The 21,090-nt window shown below is 39.4% G+C and overlaps 1 protein-coding gene and 1 pseudogene across 1 annotated transcript in view; one reads left to right on the forward strand and one right to left on the reverse strand.

The window, feature by feature from the left end:
• The window catches only part of ESR1 (estrogen receptor 1), a 222,861-nt gene that overhangs the window by 187,208 nt on the left and 14,563 nt on the right, over positions 1–21,090 (forward strand). The window contains exon 10 of the mRNA XM_023532162.1: positions 4,779–4,912. Within this exon, the coding sequence (XP_023387930.1) occupies positions 4,779–4,912 (134 nt within the window). The remainder of the gene's footprint in view (positions 1–4,778; positions 4,913–21,090) is intronic.
• Positions 14,555–14,673, reverse strand: LOC111741478 (annotated as a pseudogene).

Here is a 21,090-nt window from a genome sequence, read left to right on the forward strand (position 1 = left end):
CGTTTCCAAACCTGCAAGACTTTATTTATCTTTGAGATTTCGCATTCTCTTCAGTTTCTGCTTGAGAACCATTCGGTTCTCACCTGAACTCACCTCTTTCTTGTAACACCGTATTAAAGACAGTCGTAGTGCCTGCTACACACCATCACTCTCTTTCCCCAGGCACGAGGTCTGCCTTCCAAGTTGATTCAGAGCACAGACTCTCTTTAAATACAACAAAACATGCCACTATTGATTTGAAAAAGCATCTTAATTTATACCCTTGTTTCTAACCATATTGTACTTTTCTTTCGGGACAGCTAAGTTAAATGTGTTATGTTGTCTTCCCAGGATTTTTGTTTCCATCTGTCAATGTCCTTTAATACAAAGAGAGGTTATGGGGTAACTTTACATGTTGTAAGGTTATTTTTGAAGATATACAAGGGCAAGTTTGATCTGTGCATCCACATCCCAGCTCTTTACTTCTCACTTGGAGGAACAGAAACCTAAGGGTTCCTGAAAAACAGGCTTTCCTTTCAGGAGAAATTTCCAAGATATGCCATGAACAAATACTCTTTCGGTCTTGTTTCTTCCCCCATCGCTTAAGTGCAAACAGACTGTATTTGAAGAGAATAGGGAAGAGCAAGGTTTCCCCACAAGGGGATTTCGAGGTGCTGTAAACGCCAGAAATAATCAGTGCAGGAGTTTGTCACTGCAGGCTGTCACGTCTCACAGTGGGAGTCGTGGGCTGGTCTGCTTGCTAAACTACTGCTGATCTATGACTGAAGCTGTGCTTCCTTTAAAATAAATCTTGTTCTTCCGTACCCCATGTGTTTCTAAGCCCCAGGAGCACCTCACGGATGTAGACTCATCTTTTCTTCTTGTAGTAATGTTACTGCCAGATTCTTAGTAATCAGCCCATTTCTGAGGCTGTTGATTCACCTCTTCCCTCTGAATACGAGTTAAATGCTCTAGTTCAATTGGCTTTGTGAGATTACTATAGACTATTTCAGTGGGACTTTAAAAATGAATCTCTGATTCCAAGGTATAAAGACCTCAGTAGAGAGTAAAGGATTCCTTTGTGTCAGGCAGGCGACAAGTGTCTGTCCAGCCTCCAAAGTCCAGATAAATTTGTACCTGAACCCAGGGTGAAAAATCACCTATTCATCAGCTCACACTGCAAACCTTTTCACCTGTGACACTGCTAGCAAGGGACCCACAGGTACCATGTAATCAGTCACTCATTTCTGTGCAGGCGTTTCAGTGATTTACTGAAAATATCATCAGTGAATGAGCTGAGGTGTTTAGACCCAGTGAGCTTTTCCCATTGAAAGGATAGTTGAGTTCATCCTTATGGAGACATCAGCATAACATTCTTCTAGCCTTTACAGCACTATTTAAAAATTGCAGCTTCAGCAGATTGAATATTCCTCCAGGAGCCCTCAAAGTTGAGACAGCAGCAAACCCGAAGCACTACTGTTTGCATGAAAGTAAGCTCCAGGGTCTTCCTGTCGTAATGTCATAATGATTTAGACTTCACCTCCTCTAAAGGAAACACACACACACACACACACACACACACACACACACACACACACAAACACACGGTGAGAACTGAATCGAGAGTTGGTGGGATGTGCCATCCTATCTCTGAGGGCTCAGTGGGTGGCATCTAGTACCTGCCGAAGAGCAAGCATTGTACTGTCGACAGGTAATGAATGATTGCTGGTGAGAAATAACAGGATATCCAGCGAGAAGAGGTTGAGAAGAATACACTCTTGTTGGAAGAGTTAAGAGCAAGCTTCTCGTGAGAAAATATGGGAGACGATTGAGAAGGGACCAGAAGAACGGAGAACTGTTAAGACTCCACTTTCTCGGTTTCTGAACTGAACTTTCGCTCACAGCCGGTGAAGCAGGCTCCCTCCCACACCGTGCTCTCCCCCCCTGCCTCTGTGCAGTCTGTTAAGTAAACAGAGACTTTACACCGAGAAAGGAACATTTCTCTATTTTGGCTATGAGTTGTTATTTTTAAAGCTTTATCCTCCAAACATTTCCTCCTATCTTTATTTTTTTCATGAGAAAGAAAATGTGCTACTTAAAAAAAAAAAATTCAACTCTAGGACAAGAAAAACTCACTTCTAGTATGCAATTCTGATTAAGGCCAACGCACCCTTCGATGTGACACCGTCTCATCCCTCTCTTCAGCAAGGTAGCTTTGAAAGTTTTCCCTCTGCTTATGTAGAGCTTTTGTGCTTTCCATAGTCAAAGCAAAATAGACCATGGCATTTGTCTCTTGGACGTTTCAGGTCCATAAGCCAATCTCCCCCATGACATCTATAGATTTATCTATTTATTAATGTATCTATAGCTAGTAGGTAAATAGGGCGCTACTGTGTGCCACACAACATTCTAAGCCCCTTATATAAAACCTCATTTACCTTTACCTGAGAATATTATGACAATTGCTTCAATATCGATGTGGGTTAAATCTGGAGATCCTGACAGTATTTGTAAGAGACTTTTTTTCTACACGTTTTTGAGGGAACGTATCTTGTATTGCCCCCTGTTTTCTTTCTTGTCTGTCTTGCCTCTATTATGAATCTCTTTATTAACAAGACCCATGGCTTTCTTCTCTTTACCCTAATGTCTAGCACAAAGTCTGGGTATAATGAGTCCCCAATAAATCTTTTTGAATGAACTAAAGTGAAGCAAGAATGGGAGACAAAGAAAACTTTATCGTCGAAATTCTTTCTTCTGGCATAGGTGGTGTTGGTCGACAAGTCCTAAGTCTCCTGTTTGGAAAATAGGAAAATAATACTAACCTTAGAGAACAGTTGTAAGAAGTAAATAAATTTATCAAAAGTACCTCGCATTTTTCAAGTCAGTGAAAGATGGTTTATCCCATAAAAGTGTTAAGAAAAATGACTGGCAGCCTGGGCAAAATACTAAGCTGAATCCTTGTTCACATCTTACGTCACGGTAAACCCCAAATGATGCTTGCACAACTCTGTGAATGTGCAAAAGCTCATCGAACTGTGTACTTTAAATGAGTGAATTATGCGATGTGTGATTACATCTCAATAAAGTTGCTGTAAAAAGTAAATCCCCGAAGAGCAAAGCTTTAGACATAGAACCACGGAACTATACTGGAAGGAAACATAAGATTGTTTTTTATGCATTATTGGAAGGGAGAATGAGCTTTTCAAGCAAAATATATTATTGTAAAGCCATAAATGAAAAGTTTGATAAATTTGATTATGTAATAATGAAATGCTTTGCAGAGAAAAATACCAAAAACAAAATAAAAACAAAAACATAATGACCCATTAGAAAAATACTGAAAGCACACAGGATAAAAGGCTAATTAATATATAAAGAACTCGATACAGACTAATACCCAATAGAAAAATATGGGCAAAGGACAAGAGTTGGCCTCTCAGAAAAAGAGCTTATACCAATATATTCTCCTACCAAAAGCCTGTAGGTACAAGTTCTTTGGGAACAATAATTGAACTATTTATCAAAATTAAAAATATGAGTCCTCTGATATAGCGATTCTACTAGGAATTTGTTCTATAGCTATCTATACATGTGCCTAAACACATAAACGTAAGAATAATCACTGCATGAGATATTTGTAACAGCAAAATACTTGAAATCAAACTAAATGTCCATCAACAAAAATGTGGTTAAAGAAATTACAACATTTCGTTTAGTGAAAAACTATGCAGTTGTTAAAACAATTGATGAAGAACTCCAAGATATATTAATTAAAAATGAAACAAAACAAGGTCTAGACAATGCGTTTAGCATTCGTGTTTTAAATTTGTATATATTTCACAAATATATGTTTGCATATGCCCATGATATTTTAACTTCTTCCTCTCCACCTCGAACTTGTCATGCCCCAAATTCAGCTTGTGAACATAAAAGATAAGTAAGTTCCTCTCACATGCAGCGTCTCACTTAATTTCTGCAACAACTCTATGCAAAAGATATTGACACAGTTCTTTCTTTTTAAAATATTACATGTTATGAATTACACGTCAGGTTATGAATGTTAAATCCTTGACGCCAAGGTTCTGTTGTACAGGGAAGAAGCCTAAACGTCTCATAATGATGTAGGCATCCTGTATCACTGGACCCTTTCCTTCTTTCCTATATTAACCTATATTAACACTACTCTCCCTCTCCATATTTACAATCTCCTTTCAATGATGCTTTCACACCTACATTTTCTTAAAGTGTCAACTCAAACGCCACCTCCTAAGCAAACCTTACCTGTCATCCTCGGCAGCATCAGTGGTTTCAGCCCAGCTAGAGCCCGTGGTCTTCAGAGTTTCTCCTCTACTTTGAAGGCACTTTGTACAAACCTATTAGACTTGGTTATATTATTTCAAGGCCGTGAGCATTTTGAGAGTAGGAGCCCAGTTTTCATTCTCTTAAATACTACAATATCTAGAGTATAACAGCAGATCGGTAAAGATTCATTAGAAAAAAATCATTGACTCAAATCTTACTCATTTTTGATTACCCATAGGTTGAAGAACTCTATATTTAACATGACAGATTTGGGGATTAAACACTATATGTCTTCTAAGAATTTGAACTGAAATGTTTTATTAATGGAAAATGAGTTTTTGTCTTGCCTTTTAGAATTCTAATGAATGTTCATGCTCTGTACAGAGAACAGATTTGGAGCCAGTAGATTTTTATAAATGTGAACTTTAGCATGTCTTCTGGAAGCTCCTCTGCCCTTTACTAGTTTTTTTAAATTTCTTTTTTCTGTGTTTTTATAGGAACCAAGGAAAATGTGTGGAGGGCATGGTGGAGATCTTTGACATGTTACTAGCTACATCATCTCGGTTCCGTATGATTAATCTCCAGGGAGAGGAGTTTGTGTGCCTCAAATCCATCATTTTGCTTAATTCTGGTGAGTTGATAATATGGGAGAATTTAATGCTGGGTTATGCGCAGAAAAGTTTATTTTTGTTTTCAGCCGGATACAAGCTACCTACAACAAAGGCATAATCATAAACTGAAAGAAACAACTGACAGACATTTAAAATAACCTACTGTCGTTGTAGACTGTGGAGGTAGAACCGCACTGGTCAAGTGTAGTGAGTGAAAAATAAAAATTAGACATTGAGTCAAATGATCTTTTTGTTGAAACATTTGCATTCTTTTGGATATTGATGATGTTTTTCTTAAACTGGTAGTGTATGTAGACATTACGTCTATCGATAGTTAGCAAGTCGACGAAGTGTCTTGTTAAGAAATTGTGACCAATTCTGAGCTCCAGATCATGAGGAAAAAGGCTTATTTGAGACAGATCAAGTTTTGGGTCAAAATTGATTAGCTGAAAAGTATGATTGGCTCAGAGATAGAAAATTCTGGTCCCAAAACTGAGGAAGATGGAATGTGGTAAATTGGTTCAGCTGAAAGAACAGTTTTCATTTGGTCTATGGTATCTAATTCAACTGTCCCCTCCTATTTGTTTATTTGAGAGAGCTTAGCTGAGAGTGGCATCTTTTTTTTTTTTTTGAGGTTGGCTGTTGTATAAAGAGTCACTTCAGGTCACCCAGATGGAAACTGTGGCTCAGCCTGAATTAGCACCCTGACTCCTCCCTGCCCCCTCTAAGCACTAAATCGCATCTGTGGGACCTGAAGCTCAACAACTGAGTGTCAGCTGCACAGGAGACGCCCTGAACTTTTTATGCCCATCCTGGCCCTAATTCATGCCTCGGACCTCATTCTCACATAGAAATTGTAGCTATTTTGAAGACCTACGCCTGATTTAGATTTAGTTTCTTACATTATTAGGTATGGTTTTGAATTCCCAGCAGGTGGACAGCAGTTTTTGTTGGTCGCATGTGTAGAGAGTAGGCACTTCCTCCTCCTTTCAGATGTTCCGTCTTGTTCCTGATGAATGCCAGTCCCTTCCCACCTCCCCTAACGATTTTCCACTTCTCTTCCCCACCGATGCTTGTAACCTATATCACTTAGTGGTCATCATAGTAATCATTCTCACTTATCAACAGATAAATGGAAATCTGTACTATTCCACTAGCCAAGGACTGAATTACGGAATGAAGTTGCACGAAAAATAATGTAATCGACACTAAGGAAGTGATTACGACTCCATTCAAGTTTCTGGTTCTACTCACATGCATTGTGCTTTTCATTTTAGTCATTTGTCCTGTACATTGAGGGGTCTGGACCCCTCAATGGCTCTTTATGGGATGAGAGTTCTGGGAGCAGTGCCACTCGGCTGCACAGTGCCAGGTCCCGAACCTGCTCCTTCTTCAGTGGAGGGCTGGCACACGCTGACGGTTTTCGTGTGGCAATCTGTTAACTTCAGGGAAAGCGGGCCTATCAAGTGCTGGATCTTTTTTTCTCACTTTTACCAGGAAATAATACCCAAGACAGGAAATGAAATTAGCCAGAGTTGTCTAATCAATGCAAGTAGATGCTCTGATCTTGGTAACCAAACATCTTTTCTTTAGATTCCTACAGCCCGTTTTTGAATTCTTGTTTCATGACTCTTTTTTTAAAAAACATTATTTAAGAAACAAAAGGCCACAATTTCGCCATCAAAATATTAGATTCACAGACCTAGGTTTTTTTTGTGTGTTTTTTTTTTAATCCTAAAAACCTTTCAGCTCTCACAAGAAAGTCTTTTAGTAAAGACTGGCGGCAGATTCTCAAAAACAGTATTTCCCACTGCAGGATGTGGCCCTCCATCTGACTCCTCCTCACAGTAGCTTAACTTTCCTATTCTGACCTTGTTCTTCCTTCTCTGTCTCAGGATCTGCTGAGAGCTTCCTTGTACTTGAAGGATTAGGGCGCTATTTTCGAAATACGAGCCACTGTATACTGACGGAGTTTATAGTTGTCTCTTTCGTGAGAGATCGGTGTGGAAGCTTGTCTATCTGTCAAGGATGGTGCTGCAGCCCAAGAGCAGTAACAAAACAGAAGCCGTCGCTCAGCCCGTGAAAAGCGAAATCACGTTTTTCACTCCAAAAGCGAGCTATGTTTTGCTCAAGCAGATCTGCTGCTGAGCACAGCTCCTCATATCTCATACTGGTCCTGAAAAACAGAATCAAAGAGGACAAGACTCTGAAACAGGATGGTATGGTACCAGCCTTTTTCAGAGGGGGAAAAAAAGCCATCAGACATGTGAGGGTTACCGTTATCGTTGCTCATGAGACAAATTACAAAGTGGCTCTAATTCCAGGGATCTCTGACAGAAGTTAAACTGGAAATAGTTCAGGAAACCTGAGCTAGAAGATGCTTTTCTGATCCCTAGGAAACAAGATCTCAGTGAATGGAAGAACCTTGGGTGTTATGTAGAGCCCCGTCACCAAAGTCTGAGAAGGGTGTGTTTACATTGGCCTTAACTTTGGGGCAGAGGCACAAGGGGAGTGGAAAGGTCATTGTGAGGACCTGCTAGGAATGTATTTCTGGAAGTCTTGAGAGGGTCTCCCAAATGCTGTTTGGGAGTGGGAGATATTCCTCATGATTTCCGCCTCATTTAGAATAGTTTATTACTTTGCTTGCAAAAGCCTAGAATCATCCATAAGACAAGCTCTCTGTTTGTTTTTTCCACTCCCCACCAAAGGAGAGAGGCGTTCCTGGTTAATCCAAAAATGTCTTAGCAAAAGTCAATGCCAGCTTCAAGGCATTCTGAGAACTAGCTGGATAGAGCTCGAGAGCAGGGCAAACGAGAACAGAGCAGATGAGCTCACTGCAAAAGGCTGTGAGAAGCAGCAGTGGGAGAGAACGGAGCTACAGAAGGGGACCAGGAAAGAGGTTCTGTGCCTGTTTACAGCATTCCTGCTACCCTGTATGACTTTGATTCTTCTTTATAAATCCAATATATCTCATTCTTCCAGGTTCCTGTCTGATCTCGTCTCGTTCAGGAAATCTTGCTACCATCCAAGTCCATAATGAGCTTTCCTTCTCTAGGCTATTTTAATTCTTAAAGCCAGTCCTGTATAATGCAGCATTTGGTCAGTTGGTTGCCTGATTTCATTCATTCGTTCAATAATTTCATTCATTTGTCCAATAATTCATCACCATTGAATTCCTACTGTAAACTTTATGCCAAATATACAAAAATGAATGACAGAGTTTTTTTGTTTGTTCGTTTTGTTCTTTTAGTTTTTGAGTTTAACCTGGCTTGAATCTTTATGCATGTGTGTCCCAATTTCCCTATAAACCATTAATGCTTCCTTTTTCATCTTCCTCACAGCCTTTTGTCTGTGAATTGTCAATAACTTTTACACCATTCGGTCATTTAATAGATGCTTATTTGCTGGGTAGGACCAGGAGGACCTGGAAAGTCCCCATGTTCCCAAAACATACTGTCCTTTTCAGTGTATTGTGGATGTAGATAATATCAAACTATTAAATGGAAAAAAAACTATGTCTATTTCCTTGGGTTACCATGAGCTAAAGGGGAAATTGTGTTTAAAGTGTCTCATGCAGTTCTTGGAGCATAGGCCCTCAGTCAGTGACAGCTGTCATCATCACTCATCATCATTCATCTCTGGCTTAAACGGAGTCGGTTCATGCCTTTTTCAACATAATTAAGTGCTTTTAGTTTAGAGGCCTCCTGCTAGGCTTACAAATACGTGGGGACTCCCAGGTAATAAAAAAAATATAGAGATTGTGATTGTTCCCCCTGAGACTTTGTCAGCGTGCATTGATTTATATTGAGAGAAATTTTAGATTTACCTCATGGATAATAATTGCCTGTCGTTTGAACCTTAATATTGGCCGACCTCAGTGGAAACTGCTGTGAGCCTTTGACAATCCCGTGTGCTCATTGACCACTTCGCTGCTTCTTCTCATCATCGTCCCCGCATACGTGACCCTCATAACTGCCTCGGAATCCACTCCCGTTTAGAACACTACCCTTTGGGTGAGTGTTTTTCAAGACGCAGAAAAATTCACAAGTCAAAGCTTAATGTGTAGAAATCTACACTCTCTCATAAATCTGCAGTTTGGCCTTCAAATTCAATTTCGATACTTATTTCTACTCCTTTTCTGAACCCCTTCCTCACCACACTTCTTCTTGTTCCCCAGTAATTCCGAAGAGCCTTACAGACTTCCCTCCAGCTGGCTCCCTGGAGAGCCTGCCAGCCCCCTGACTCAGCATCTCTGTTTTCTGTTTCACAGTGCATCCTCTTTGCTCTCTCGACTCACAAACCACCTCCAATTACCCGACGCCTCCCCTGTGCTGGCTGCGCCCGGCATTACCTTCAGCAGCTCCAGGCGTTGCTCCCGAGACATCTCATGTTGTAGAAATGCCATACCCCTGATTTCCTGTTCATCCCAAACTGATTTGCAGACAGTACTCTTTCAACGACTGGAATAATAAAGAGCTCAAAACCGTAAGCCAAAACGTTAAAGGAAAACAAGATCCCAGAAAGAACTATGGCAACAGTTGTAATGTGTGTACCCTGGTGTTTACTCAGAGGAGAAAGGACATGGAATGGCAAACAGGCGCATATACATTAAACATAAACGTAAAAACAGTGCCAGATGTTGTCTGTCATCTCGTTCTGCAATGTTTATATGGCGTATCTGGCTATCTTGCTGACTTGATGAAACATATAATGCTGACACTGAGGACATCCACTTAATATGTATTCCTCAGAGGCCACACTCTGGTCAGAGAAGCACTTATTTCGTGATTAATTATCACAAGCTCTCATCACAAAGAATATTTCCTCTTTCCAGAGCCGAATTCTTTGCGCTCTCTTTCTGTTAATTATTAGACAATTACTTAGAGCATTTGTATTTTTTAAGTTTAGAAATAAGACGATGATTCAGAGTCCCTATATTTAGATAAAAGAACATCGTAAAAATCCATGTATTTAGATAAAAGAACATTATTAAAACATATTGACCTTGAACATTGAAGATGATTAATTCTCAGCAGGCGGAGGTTTCTGATAGGCACAGGCCTTGAAATCACAAATAGGCACGTTGTCAGGTGTGCCCACTGCTGTCGCAGTGAAGATTTAATTATATTAGCTCTTGAGCTCTTTGTGATGCCAAGCTTCCTCTCCAGGGAGCCTCCTTATTATAATTATTTTGAGATAAATGGCATTTCATGATTATTAAGTGGTTCATCATCTTCTACGCTCTGGCTGGCTGGATTCTATAGGCAGTCACTTATCTCTAGGAGCTTTACCCTGCTATCAGCTTCTGGTGTGACCAGAAACAAGCCTCATGGGATCTGTTAATTTCCTGAAAACTCGATGTGGCATGGACTTTGTCATCAGAGAGGCCTGGCATTCAAAAGAGGCAGCTCTGCCATTGACTTAGTGGGAGACAGCCTCTGATAAGCTCCAGAGCCTCATGTAAAATGGAAATAATAAAAGCGAATTCACAGAATTGTTACGACTATTGAAAGAATGACCACATAGTAACTGGCACATGACAGATGCACACAACAGTTAGTTTGCTTTATCTGTGCTCTCCAAATACAAACCCCTGGCTTTCATCTCCATAAAAGAATTCCTAAGATCTTCTTAGCAAATAATAAATTTCTGCCTGGAAATTCTGAGATGAAACTTCACATCTCCCATTTGGGGTTAAAAAAAAACCCCACATTTTCATAACAAGGATGTCCTTCTTGTGAATGTGCTAGTCTCAGGCCACAGGTAGGGATTGGGAGGCATTCTGCATTGTGTTACAGAAGCCTCTTAGAACTTCTCAGGAACCAGGGAAATCGACCCAGTGCCTGTAGCCTGGGGAAGACCTGAGTGGTCCTAATGTGAATTCTTCGGAGGGTCAAAGGCAGCAGCCGCTGGGAAAGTAGAAATTCTTGCAACATTCTGGATCTTAAGAGCAGTTTTCCATTCCTGTTGAGAACCTCAGGGCGAGGAGCGTTTGTTTATCATTTTGTACTCTCAAGAGCACCTACGAAGGGGAACCCATCTCCTAGGTCCTTGATTCAACAATCATGTTGGCCTGCCTTCTCTAGGGTCTAGAAATTATGTAAATAGGTATTCTTAAGTTTGAATGATATTCAGATCCATTAAAAAAGGAAAAAAATATGCCACAGACTCCCCCAGGGCTGACTTAAAATGTTCTTTGTATAATACATTTACATGTATTATGATGCTGCTTGAATAAAAGGACAATCAAGTATAAACTCCATGTTTCTAGCTCTTATAGAAACATAAAACCAAAACAAATTCACAAATTAAATACAAACTAAAAAGCAGACTGATGACAGTGTTTTGGCAGAAACTGAGCTGCTGTTTGCACCATGCCTGGTGCGCACCATTTAGTGGCTAGTCTACTAGTTGCTCTTGGGATGACTCGGTTCCCCCACCACTTGCCAGGCTCCAGAACAATTGCAAAACGTTTATTTGCACAGCATGCTGTGACGTCACTGGCTTTGGCAAGAGCACATCATTTATGTATTTCATTTGCTCCTGTGCTATATTTACTCATCTGAAATACTTACACTATAACTGTTAAATTTGAAGGCAAACTCAACAATACAAAAAAAAAAAAATCACTCCAATTGAAAAATGGGCAGAGGACCTGAACAGACACACTTCTCCCAAGAAGACATACAAATGGCCTACAGGCATATAAAAAAAATGCTCAATTTCACTAGCTAGTAATGCAAATCAAAATCCCAATGAGATACCACCTCGCACCTGTTAGAATGGCTATTATCAACAAGACAGATAATAATAAGTGTTGGAGAGGCTGTGGAGAAAAAAGAACCTTCGTATACTGCTGGTAGGAATGTAAACTGGCACAGCCACTATGGAAAACAGTATGGAGGTTCCTCAAAAAACTAAGAATAAAATTACCATATGACCCAGCAATCCCTCTTCTGGGCATTTACCCACTTGAAAACATTTATTCACAAGGATATGTGAACTCTGACGTTCACAGCAGCATTATTCATGGTGGCCAAGACATGGAAACAACTGGAGTGTCCTTCGATAGGTGATCGAATGAAACAGATGTGGTACATATATACAATAGACTATTACTCAGCCATTGGAAGAGATGAAATACTGCCATTTGTGACATGGATGGATCTTGAGATTATCATGCTAAGTGAAATAAGTCAGACAGAAAAAGTTGAGAACCATATGATTTCACTTATATGTGGGATATGAAACTGAGAGCAACAAGCAAGCATGACGAATGAACAGAGACTCATGGACACGGACAGTAGATCAGTGGTTTCCAGAGGGAAGGGGGAGAGATTGAGGACAGATAGAGAAAAAAGGGGTCGAATATATGGTGACAGAAGGAAATTTAACTTTGGGTGGTGAACACACAATGCGGTATACATATGACATATTATTGAATCGTACACTGGAAACCTATATGATTTTATTAACCGATATCACCCCAATAATTTTAATAAAAAATTCCATAAACAGGAAAAAAATTTGAAGGCACTCATAAGCATGGGTGGGAGGTGTTAATTAGGAAACTGTCAAAGGTTATATGAATATCTAGATGAGTGTGTCTCAGTACTCCACACATTTCAGTCATCTGGGGGTCTTAAAAAATATCCGCATGTGGGGACCCGCCTCCAGAGATTCCGATGCAATTTGCTAGAGCAGGGCCTGAACATCGGTAACTGTTTAAAGCTACCACTGAGACTCAGCTCTCATCAGGATTGCAAACCATTGATTTAACTGATGCGGAACGTTCCGATATTAATGCCTTAATGATATTTTTAGAATATCATTAGGATGAAAACACAAAGATGTTAAATTCTAAAAGACAATTTAAGGGCCTTTGCAAATCCGTCTTCGAATCTTAGGAATATGCAGAATCTAGTTTGAAAACTATTGTGAGAAGATGATAAAATTTCAACTAAATCAGATAGTTCTCTAGTATATTATAAAACTAAGCATTCTGCAAACTACGAGGGAACCTTTGCTCATGCTTAGAACTGTGCCTGGTGCTGGAGGCAAACAAATCAGTAAGTATGATTTGCTTCTGTTACATTCTGAGTTGGGCAGGGGGCACAGACAATTAACTAATTGCTTCAATATTGTGAGATAAGGTCTGTGATAAAGGCAAGCACTGAGTGCTGCAGAGACACTACAACAGGGTCCTCGTGAGGACGGCTTCAGCTGAGTCTCGAGGATGAGTAGGACTTAGCTGAAGTGAGAAGACAGGCAAGGGAGAAGGTTCTGGCTTCACCATTAAACTAATAGCGAGAGTCTCGTTGAGTCGCTGGACCTCTCTTAACTGGATTCCTCACGTGGAAATGATGCTGTTAACTGGATAAGTTTGTTATGACATAATGAGATAGCTTAAAAACAAGCTAATATCATTATTACTATTATGACCTTTTTCCTTTTTTTCTTTTTTTTTTTTAAGGGAAAATACTTATATCCAATAAGGTTTTGGTGTCAGGGTCTCCCTGTTCTAACCAAAACACTAGAACTACACTCTGGCCCTATAATTGGAAGGGCCTTAGATGCACCCCCTGCCCTCATGGCTGGTATACGGAACTATAGTCTGAAAGTGTGTTGATTTTTGAACCAAAGAAAACCATGAGAAAACAACAAAGTCTTGCCGATTTCTTGAGCTCAGAAGTGAAATAAAGTCTTGTTTCGCAATGGGTTTTTCTTTCTTCACAGATACTTACTTATTGAACAAGTAAAAGCCATAATAGAATATGTATGGTTTCTGGAAACATTTAAGGGGAACGTAGACTGTCCTGTAACATTTTGAGTTCAAGCCAAATATCCCTGCATTTAGATTGAAGATTCACTCGTGGCCCCATGACCAAGTTCAATGGCTTCTTTTGGATTGAAAGAAAGATGGAGAAACGAGCTCCCTGCTCAGACTTCCATCTATGCCTGCCCCTCCCATGGTGTCGTGGACCATTGCATCAACTTCAGCCTCCTTCGACTTTTTCCCAGAGAGCATAGGATGACTTTTGTATCTTGAGATAAGCTGAGGTCACCTCAGCTCTATTTTCGCAGAGTTTTTAGTTTATATCTACTCGTTAGATTTTATTTTTCTTCTGGCATATACAAAAGGCAGCAATACCCCACCAAACTGAGTCATATCCATGGCTTTAGAAAGGAGCTACTATGAGCTTAACTATCATTTTTTGAGGATTTACTACTTTCCAGACATTGTGTTAAGTGCTGAAAGTACGAAGTTGCCTCGAGTGGCCTTATTATGACATGGGAGATGGTCGCACCTACGTTGGGGTTTGCATGAAGTGGAGCGTACGGACTGCCCTCCGGGGCCTAGGCACTGCTCCAGCAGGTGACTCAGTGGTTGGACCAAAAGAGGTTAATAGTCGTTGTGATTAGGAAGGCAGTGCTTACCTCAGGGATTTCATGGTCTAAAGATAAAGGCAGATATAAAAAGAGAACTATTCTTTTTAAAAAGAAAGTTGGGATTACAAAATATAACAGGTTCAGTTTACATCCATGAAGAATAAAATATGTATTTTTTTTTTTAGGTGAGGCAACCCTTGGTTGACCTCACAGATTGCAAGGAACTTGTCAGCTTACAATCCTTTATTTATTTTTATTTTTTAAATTTTTTACACCTACAGCACCTGGTCTTCCTAGGTGGTCTCCCATCCAACTACTAACCAGGCCCGACTCTGCTTAGCTTCTGAGATCAGACGGGATTGGGCTTGTTCAGGGTGGTATGGGCGTAGACTAAAATATGTATTATTAAGGAAATAAACAACAACCCAAAGTTAACCAGCTATGTGGACGTTTCGATGAATCATATTGCAATACAGTACAAGGGACTCTAGTTCCAAGTTTAAACCTCTTTTCTGCTACTTCTAAGTTGTGTGACTTTGGACATGTTGCTTAAGCCTTTTGTCCTCTATTTCTTGGTCCATAAAATAGAAAGCATAATAGTGCCTACCTGTGAGTATGAGTTAACTCTTAGAACAATCAATGCCTACGTAAGACTGATACTCAATTCGTATTAGGTACTAATTTCTTCTTTTCATACTAATATTCATATTTATATTTATGCATTTTAATTAAGATAATACATATGTACTTTCTTTAAAAATAAGATTTTAAATGGCTGCATAATTATTCATGAGGACATAACATTATGTATATGTCTTTGGCCCACTTTTGATGTTTACTTTGGATATGTTTCTAGAAGTGGATTCACTGGATGAAAGGGTATAAATATCTTTAAGGCTCTTGATACATAGTGCCTGCTCCAGAAAGCTTTCTTTATCAAATTACCCTTTCACATAAATGTAACCTTATCATGTAACCTTATTATGCAAAGTGGAAGAGAGAGGTGGGAGCATCAGTTAAATCAGTGGTTTGCAGTTCTGGTGAGAGCTCTCAGAGGGAGCTTTAAACAGGTACCTCCATCAAACTAGGAGAGCCATACATGCCCAAAGCAGAGAATTTGGAAAATACAGGAAAACCACCACCAAAAAATAATAATAATAATGTCCCAAGGAATTATAATTTCACCACACAAAAGTAATCACTGTTAATATTTTGGTGAGAGCTCTTAATTAAAGAATCTTCTAGAAGATGCCTGTGTACGCCAGCTCTTTGCTCCACTCCATCTTGTATCGTGTTTTGAAAAGCTGGATTGCTAACTCATTCCAGGAAAATTATTAGTTTTCTCAAATATCTCAGGAGGCGAGTCCATTGGCAGTCGTTTCTCGTTTCTCAAAAACCTTGAAGTTAGGAAATTCTTTGTGTAGCGTTGGAGCCCTGGGCCAGGAGTGAGGTATATTTGGGTTCTAGTTCTAGCTCTGCCACTTATTTACAGATGACAAGGTGACCTTGGGCAAGTCCAGCCAGCTGCTCTGCCTGAAACCCCTCCCAGTTCGAGTGTCCCCTGGCCCGGGTTCCTAAACTCTCTGAGCCTCTGTTTCCCAATGATTGAAATATTTAAAGTGGATCAACAGGAGTTTTTTTTTTTTTTTTACATTAAAAATTTTTAATTTTATTTATTTATTAATAGACTGTTTTCTAAGAGCACTACTAGGTTCACAGCAAAACTGAGTGAAAAGTACGTAGATTCCCATGTGTCTTTCCCTACCACACATGCGGCCTCCCCCACTATCAAAACCTTGCCCCGGAATGGTACATTTGTTACACTTGATAAACATACACATACGAACTATTATCATCCAAAGTCCAAAGTTTACATTACAGGTCACTCTGGCATTGTACATTCTATAGGTTTTGATAATGACATGTATCCCTATTATAGTATCATATGGAGTTGTTTCACTGCCTTAAAAGTCCTCTGTGCTCTGCTCATTCATCCCTCCTTCATCTCTAACCCCTGAAAACCACCAATCTTTTCAATGTCTCCATAGTTTTGCCTTTTCCAGAATGTCATATAGATGGAAGCTTACGGCATAGAGTTTTTCCAGACTGGCTTCTTCCACTTAGTAATACGCATTGAAAATTTCTCCATGTCTTTTGATGGCTTGATAGCTCATTTCTTTTTAATGCTGAATTATATTCCATTGTCTGTATGTAGCACTGTTTAGACATTCCCCTGCCATAGGACATCTTGGTTGCTTCCAAGTTTTAGCAATTATGAATAATAGTGCTATAAACATTCATGTGCAAGTTTTTGTATGGCTGTAAATTTCAACTCATTTGGTTAAATACCAAGGAGCATGATTGCTGGATCATATGGTAAGAGTATGCTTAGTTTTGTAAGAAACTGCCAAACTATCTTCCAAAGTAGCTGGACCATTTTGCATTCCCACAAGCAATGAATGAGAGTTCCTGTTTCTCTGTGTCCTCAACAGCATTTGGTGTTGTCAGTGTTCCAGATTTTGCCATTCTAATAGGTGTGTAATGGTATCCCTATTGTTGTTCATTTTGCAATTTCTTAACAACATATGATGTGGAACATCTCATGTGCTTATTTTCCATTTACATATTTATTCTTTGGTGAGGTGTCTATTCAGGTCTTCTGCCTGTTTTTTAATTGGGTTGTTCGTTTTCTTATTGTTGACTTTAAAAAAGTTCTTCGTATAGTCTGCATAAGAGTTCTTTATCAGATATGTCTTTTTGCAAATATTTTTGTCCCAGACTGTGGCTTATCTTCTCATTATCTTCAAATAGCTGGTTTTCAAACCTTCTTTTGCTGAAGCCTTGTGTTCCAGAAGGAGCTTCTGGGTCACCGGATTGGGGACAAGGAGTAGAGGGCGAGAGGCCAAGTGAGCAGGGCTCAGGGCCCCCATTTCTCCTTCTTTAATCAGAGAAGTTTGACTACACATAGTTTATAGGTGAGGGTTTCACATGAGGTTCCCTTCCTTTTTCAAAGAGTTTGGATTCTCTAAATGGATTGAAAACCACTGAACTAGATGAACTTCAGGCCCCTTTAAACTCATAATTCTGGAATTCTGTATTTCCTTTTTGTGATATAATAAAATCTTTCTCTCCTTAAACAAAAATGAGACAAAACTGTCACAGTCATGTGATATTTTTTTCAATACAGTTTTCATCCACCATAGTGTTTAGTCGAAATGACAGAACTGGTATACTTAAAGAATATTCGTGCGATCTGCATGCCCACTTATCTCCCTGAGATGGTAATTTTTGACACTAATTATCTTTTTCAAAATAACCAGAGAGAACTATCCACCATTTCAATTCTATATTTAGGAAAAAGAGGGAAAGTATATCTGAGTCTTTGTGGCTCTGGAGGTAAACACACAAATCAGGATCAAGAAGGTGTGACCTTCGTTACAAGCAAGCAGCGCCGAATATCACAGGAGATTTAAGCAGGGCTGTTCCATTCAGGATGACATGAACATGTGCATTTAGGCCAACTATATGTTCTTAGAAGTGTGTCATTTTTTTCTGGATTTGACATTAAACCAGATGAATGTTTAAAAATGATTTGTAAACATTTATATTCATACTAACACTGATTATTGATTTGGCAGAGGATGGAGGAATGACTTTCTTGTTATTTTATTCATATATTGCCTATTCCACAGGGGATTCGAAATGGCTTACTCAATTTTATGTGATGCGAAAGGAGTAAATCAGTAATTGACAAAATCTGTAAAAAAAGGAAAATAATATCAGTAAAATAATAAACCCAAGAGTCAGATTAGCACACAGAAGTACATCTGTATGGTTTCTAGGAGTGGGCCACAGACTTGGCTCTAAATTTGCTTTGCTTGGCCAAAGAAAAGAGAAAAACACATTTTGTTATTAGGTTCACAGGCTTTTAATAAAAATAAAATAAAATAAGCCAATTGTTCAACATAAAAACTTTCCTTCAGGGAAATCTCCATGAAGGCAATTTCTCACAACCAGGACTTGATAAAGATTGAGTAACTGAAAATTCAAAGTTTTAACCACTGGTGAGAAATCGGAGTTCAAATATTTTGGGTTGCCAGTTAGGAGAGGATCCATAGGTTTTGATGATCAGCTGGGCAGTGGTTAGGGATGAAGACTGCCTATGAAAATTGTTAACTATATGTGGTATCTGATAGGATGAGCTCAAGCCTTTACTATTACGCCAACAAATGTGAAGGTCAAGACCTGGGCTGAGGCACTGTAGGCAGTAGGATAGATGCATGATGTGAAGCGGCGGATATTAAAATGCTATTTCATCTCTTGATGTTCTAGATCAGAAGTCTAATCTCCAATTTGCCTAATCTGTATCATTTTCCTCCCTAAGCATCTGGTCCAGATGTTCAGGTGTATTCTGCTCACTGCTGGCATGTAATAAATTATCCCAAAACTTAAGATCTGAAAAGAAAAAAAAAAAAGTTTGGATTCTATTGGTCATAAATTGGGACGGGGAACAGAGGGAATGGCTTGTCTCTTCTCCACAATGTCTGGGGCCTCAGACAGGGAGACTCATCAATTAGGGGTAATTTGATAGTCGTGGGCTGGATTCATCTTGAGATGTCTTTATGCACATGCTGGCAATTGATGCTGACTGTTGGCTGGGGCATCAGCTGGATCTGTCAACTGGGATGCTTATCTGTGTTTTTTCCACACAGCCTGGGCTTTGACATACCCTGGTACACTCTACCTCTCAGAAGGTGGTCAGGGCTCCAGAAGCAAGTGCCCCAGCTGACAAGGCAGAAGCTGCATGGCCTCATATGACAGCCCCTTAGAAGCCATGTAGCGTCATTTCCAGCTCGTTTTTTTAAATAAGCAAATCATGGCTCCACCCAGACTCAAGGGAGGAGCGTAGGGTGTACACTCCATGGAGGAATGCCGAGATCATGTCGTAGAGAAGCATGTTGGATGAGAGAGCTTACCGTGGTCATCTCAGAAAAATACCGTCTGCCCCAAAGTGTAAAAGCTGCTTTTTGCTCTATTGTCCTTAAAATGCCAGGCAAGAAAAGGTGAGGTTCAGGGAGATGAATTCATCCAGGCTGTTTCTGGTCTGCCTTTTCTGGGAAAACAAATGCAACCCTCCAGACCTCCTGAGACCAGCTCACTGGGACTAGAAGTCCCTCATAGGTAATAGATGAGCTGTATACTTGCCATCAAATGTCTCTTTAGAATATCCTCTTCTTGACCTCAGAACCCGACTGATTGACAGTTTAAGGGTTAGGAAAATCAAAACCCTGGCTGTTTCTTAATAGTTACAGATGTGACTAACAAAAATAAGACTCCTAAGTAAAATATGGATTCGTAATGGCTTTTTCCTGAAAGGTATAATAGATCTAAGATACTATTTATTACAAAAATGAAAAAATGCAATTTCATATGTAAAAGTGAGAGACATGGCTGCCATTTAAATTATTTTTTTTTTAAAAAGCACACATTTAAAATTTCTTCTCAAGTCAGTTGAATCAGTTCATCAGTTTCACGATCTGAAATCATCATTAAGAGATTTGTCCTTTGAGTCAGCTTGAATGTATTGACATAATGAGTATTTATCTTCTAGAACATCTAGTAGATTTCACTAAAAATTATACTAAATTGATAAATGTCACTGGATCATTAGCATATGATTTCATAGTCATCTGTGCCAAGAAGACACTCGTGGGTATCTAGTGATGCCAAATGAACAGAACAGCCATGCTCCCATGTTGGGTTCTGGCAAAAACATTTGTTTTCGCTGTGATCCCTTTGGTTTTGAGACCACTTAGAAAAGTACTTTGGATGAGTTTGTGATCTTACAAATACTAGTGAATAGTAAACATTGTTCAAGGATTGGGTTATGGACAGATTCTTCACTTTTCAGGTAAATAATCAAAACATCAGTAAAAGAATGGAAGTTTCCTACCTATGGAAAAATATTGCTCAAAGCAATACTCTTTTTGTTCAGTTCACGAAATGAGAAGTCACTTCCTGCCTGGTACAGAGCAAGCTCTTTGAAATCCTCAGTGATATGGGAGCTGTATCTTTGAATCATAACTAACTAAACATTCCAATGTCCTGGGCTTGCCCCTTAGTTCCTCAACTTATCAGTTTCTATGAAGTATGTTAGTATTTAGAATGAATGGTTAGCATGACAAGGGATAATATGGTGGTTCTAGAATCTAGATTGTGGTTTCTATAATAAAATGTGGAAATATTGGCATCTGAAAAGGGAAATAACTTCTAAGTAGACTGTGCAATCTCAGGCCTTAAAAATGTGGAAAATGGCAACAAAAAGAGGCATGCAAAACATTCCTGTAGCTTTATCTCTTCTTATACAAATTTATTCATTTATTCAATCAGTAAACCATAAAATATTTCTCATTTTGCATTAAAGTAAGACAAGTTCTATAACAAGCTCCAAAATGTATAACGGCTCAAACACATAGAGGTTCATTTCTTGTTTACTTTGCAGTGCTGAGTGCATGAACAAGTTAGTGACAGAGCCTCTTCCATGTGGTCATTCAGGGTCTCAGGCCGATGGGGGCTCTGCAGAATGGGTGGCTTCCAAGGTCTTCCTAAGCAGTATCTCCATTTAACCAGCCAGAGACAAAGGGGGAAAAAAGCATGGAGGTGAACACATGGGGTGAAGAAATGCACGAAGAGGACATCCTCCAAATCTTTTTGCATCACGATAAGGTACTTTTCACAGAAAGAAGATTGCAGTCCATGATTTCAAGATTTTACATTTTAGTGGCCATGTTATAGAGAAACCATTGTA

The sequence above is a fragment of the Pteropus vampyrus genome, unplaced genomic scaffold (assembly GCF_000151845.1).
Source record: "Pteropus vampyrus isolate Shadow unplaced genomic scaffold, Pvam_2.0 Scaffold78, whole genome shotgun sequence".
In the NCBI taxonomy this organism is placed as follows: Eukaryota; Metazoa; Chordata; class Mammalia; order Chiroptera; family Pteropodidae; genus Pteropus; species Pteropus vampyrus.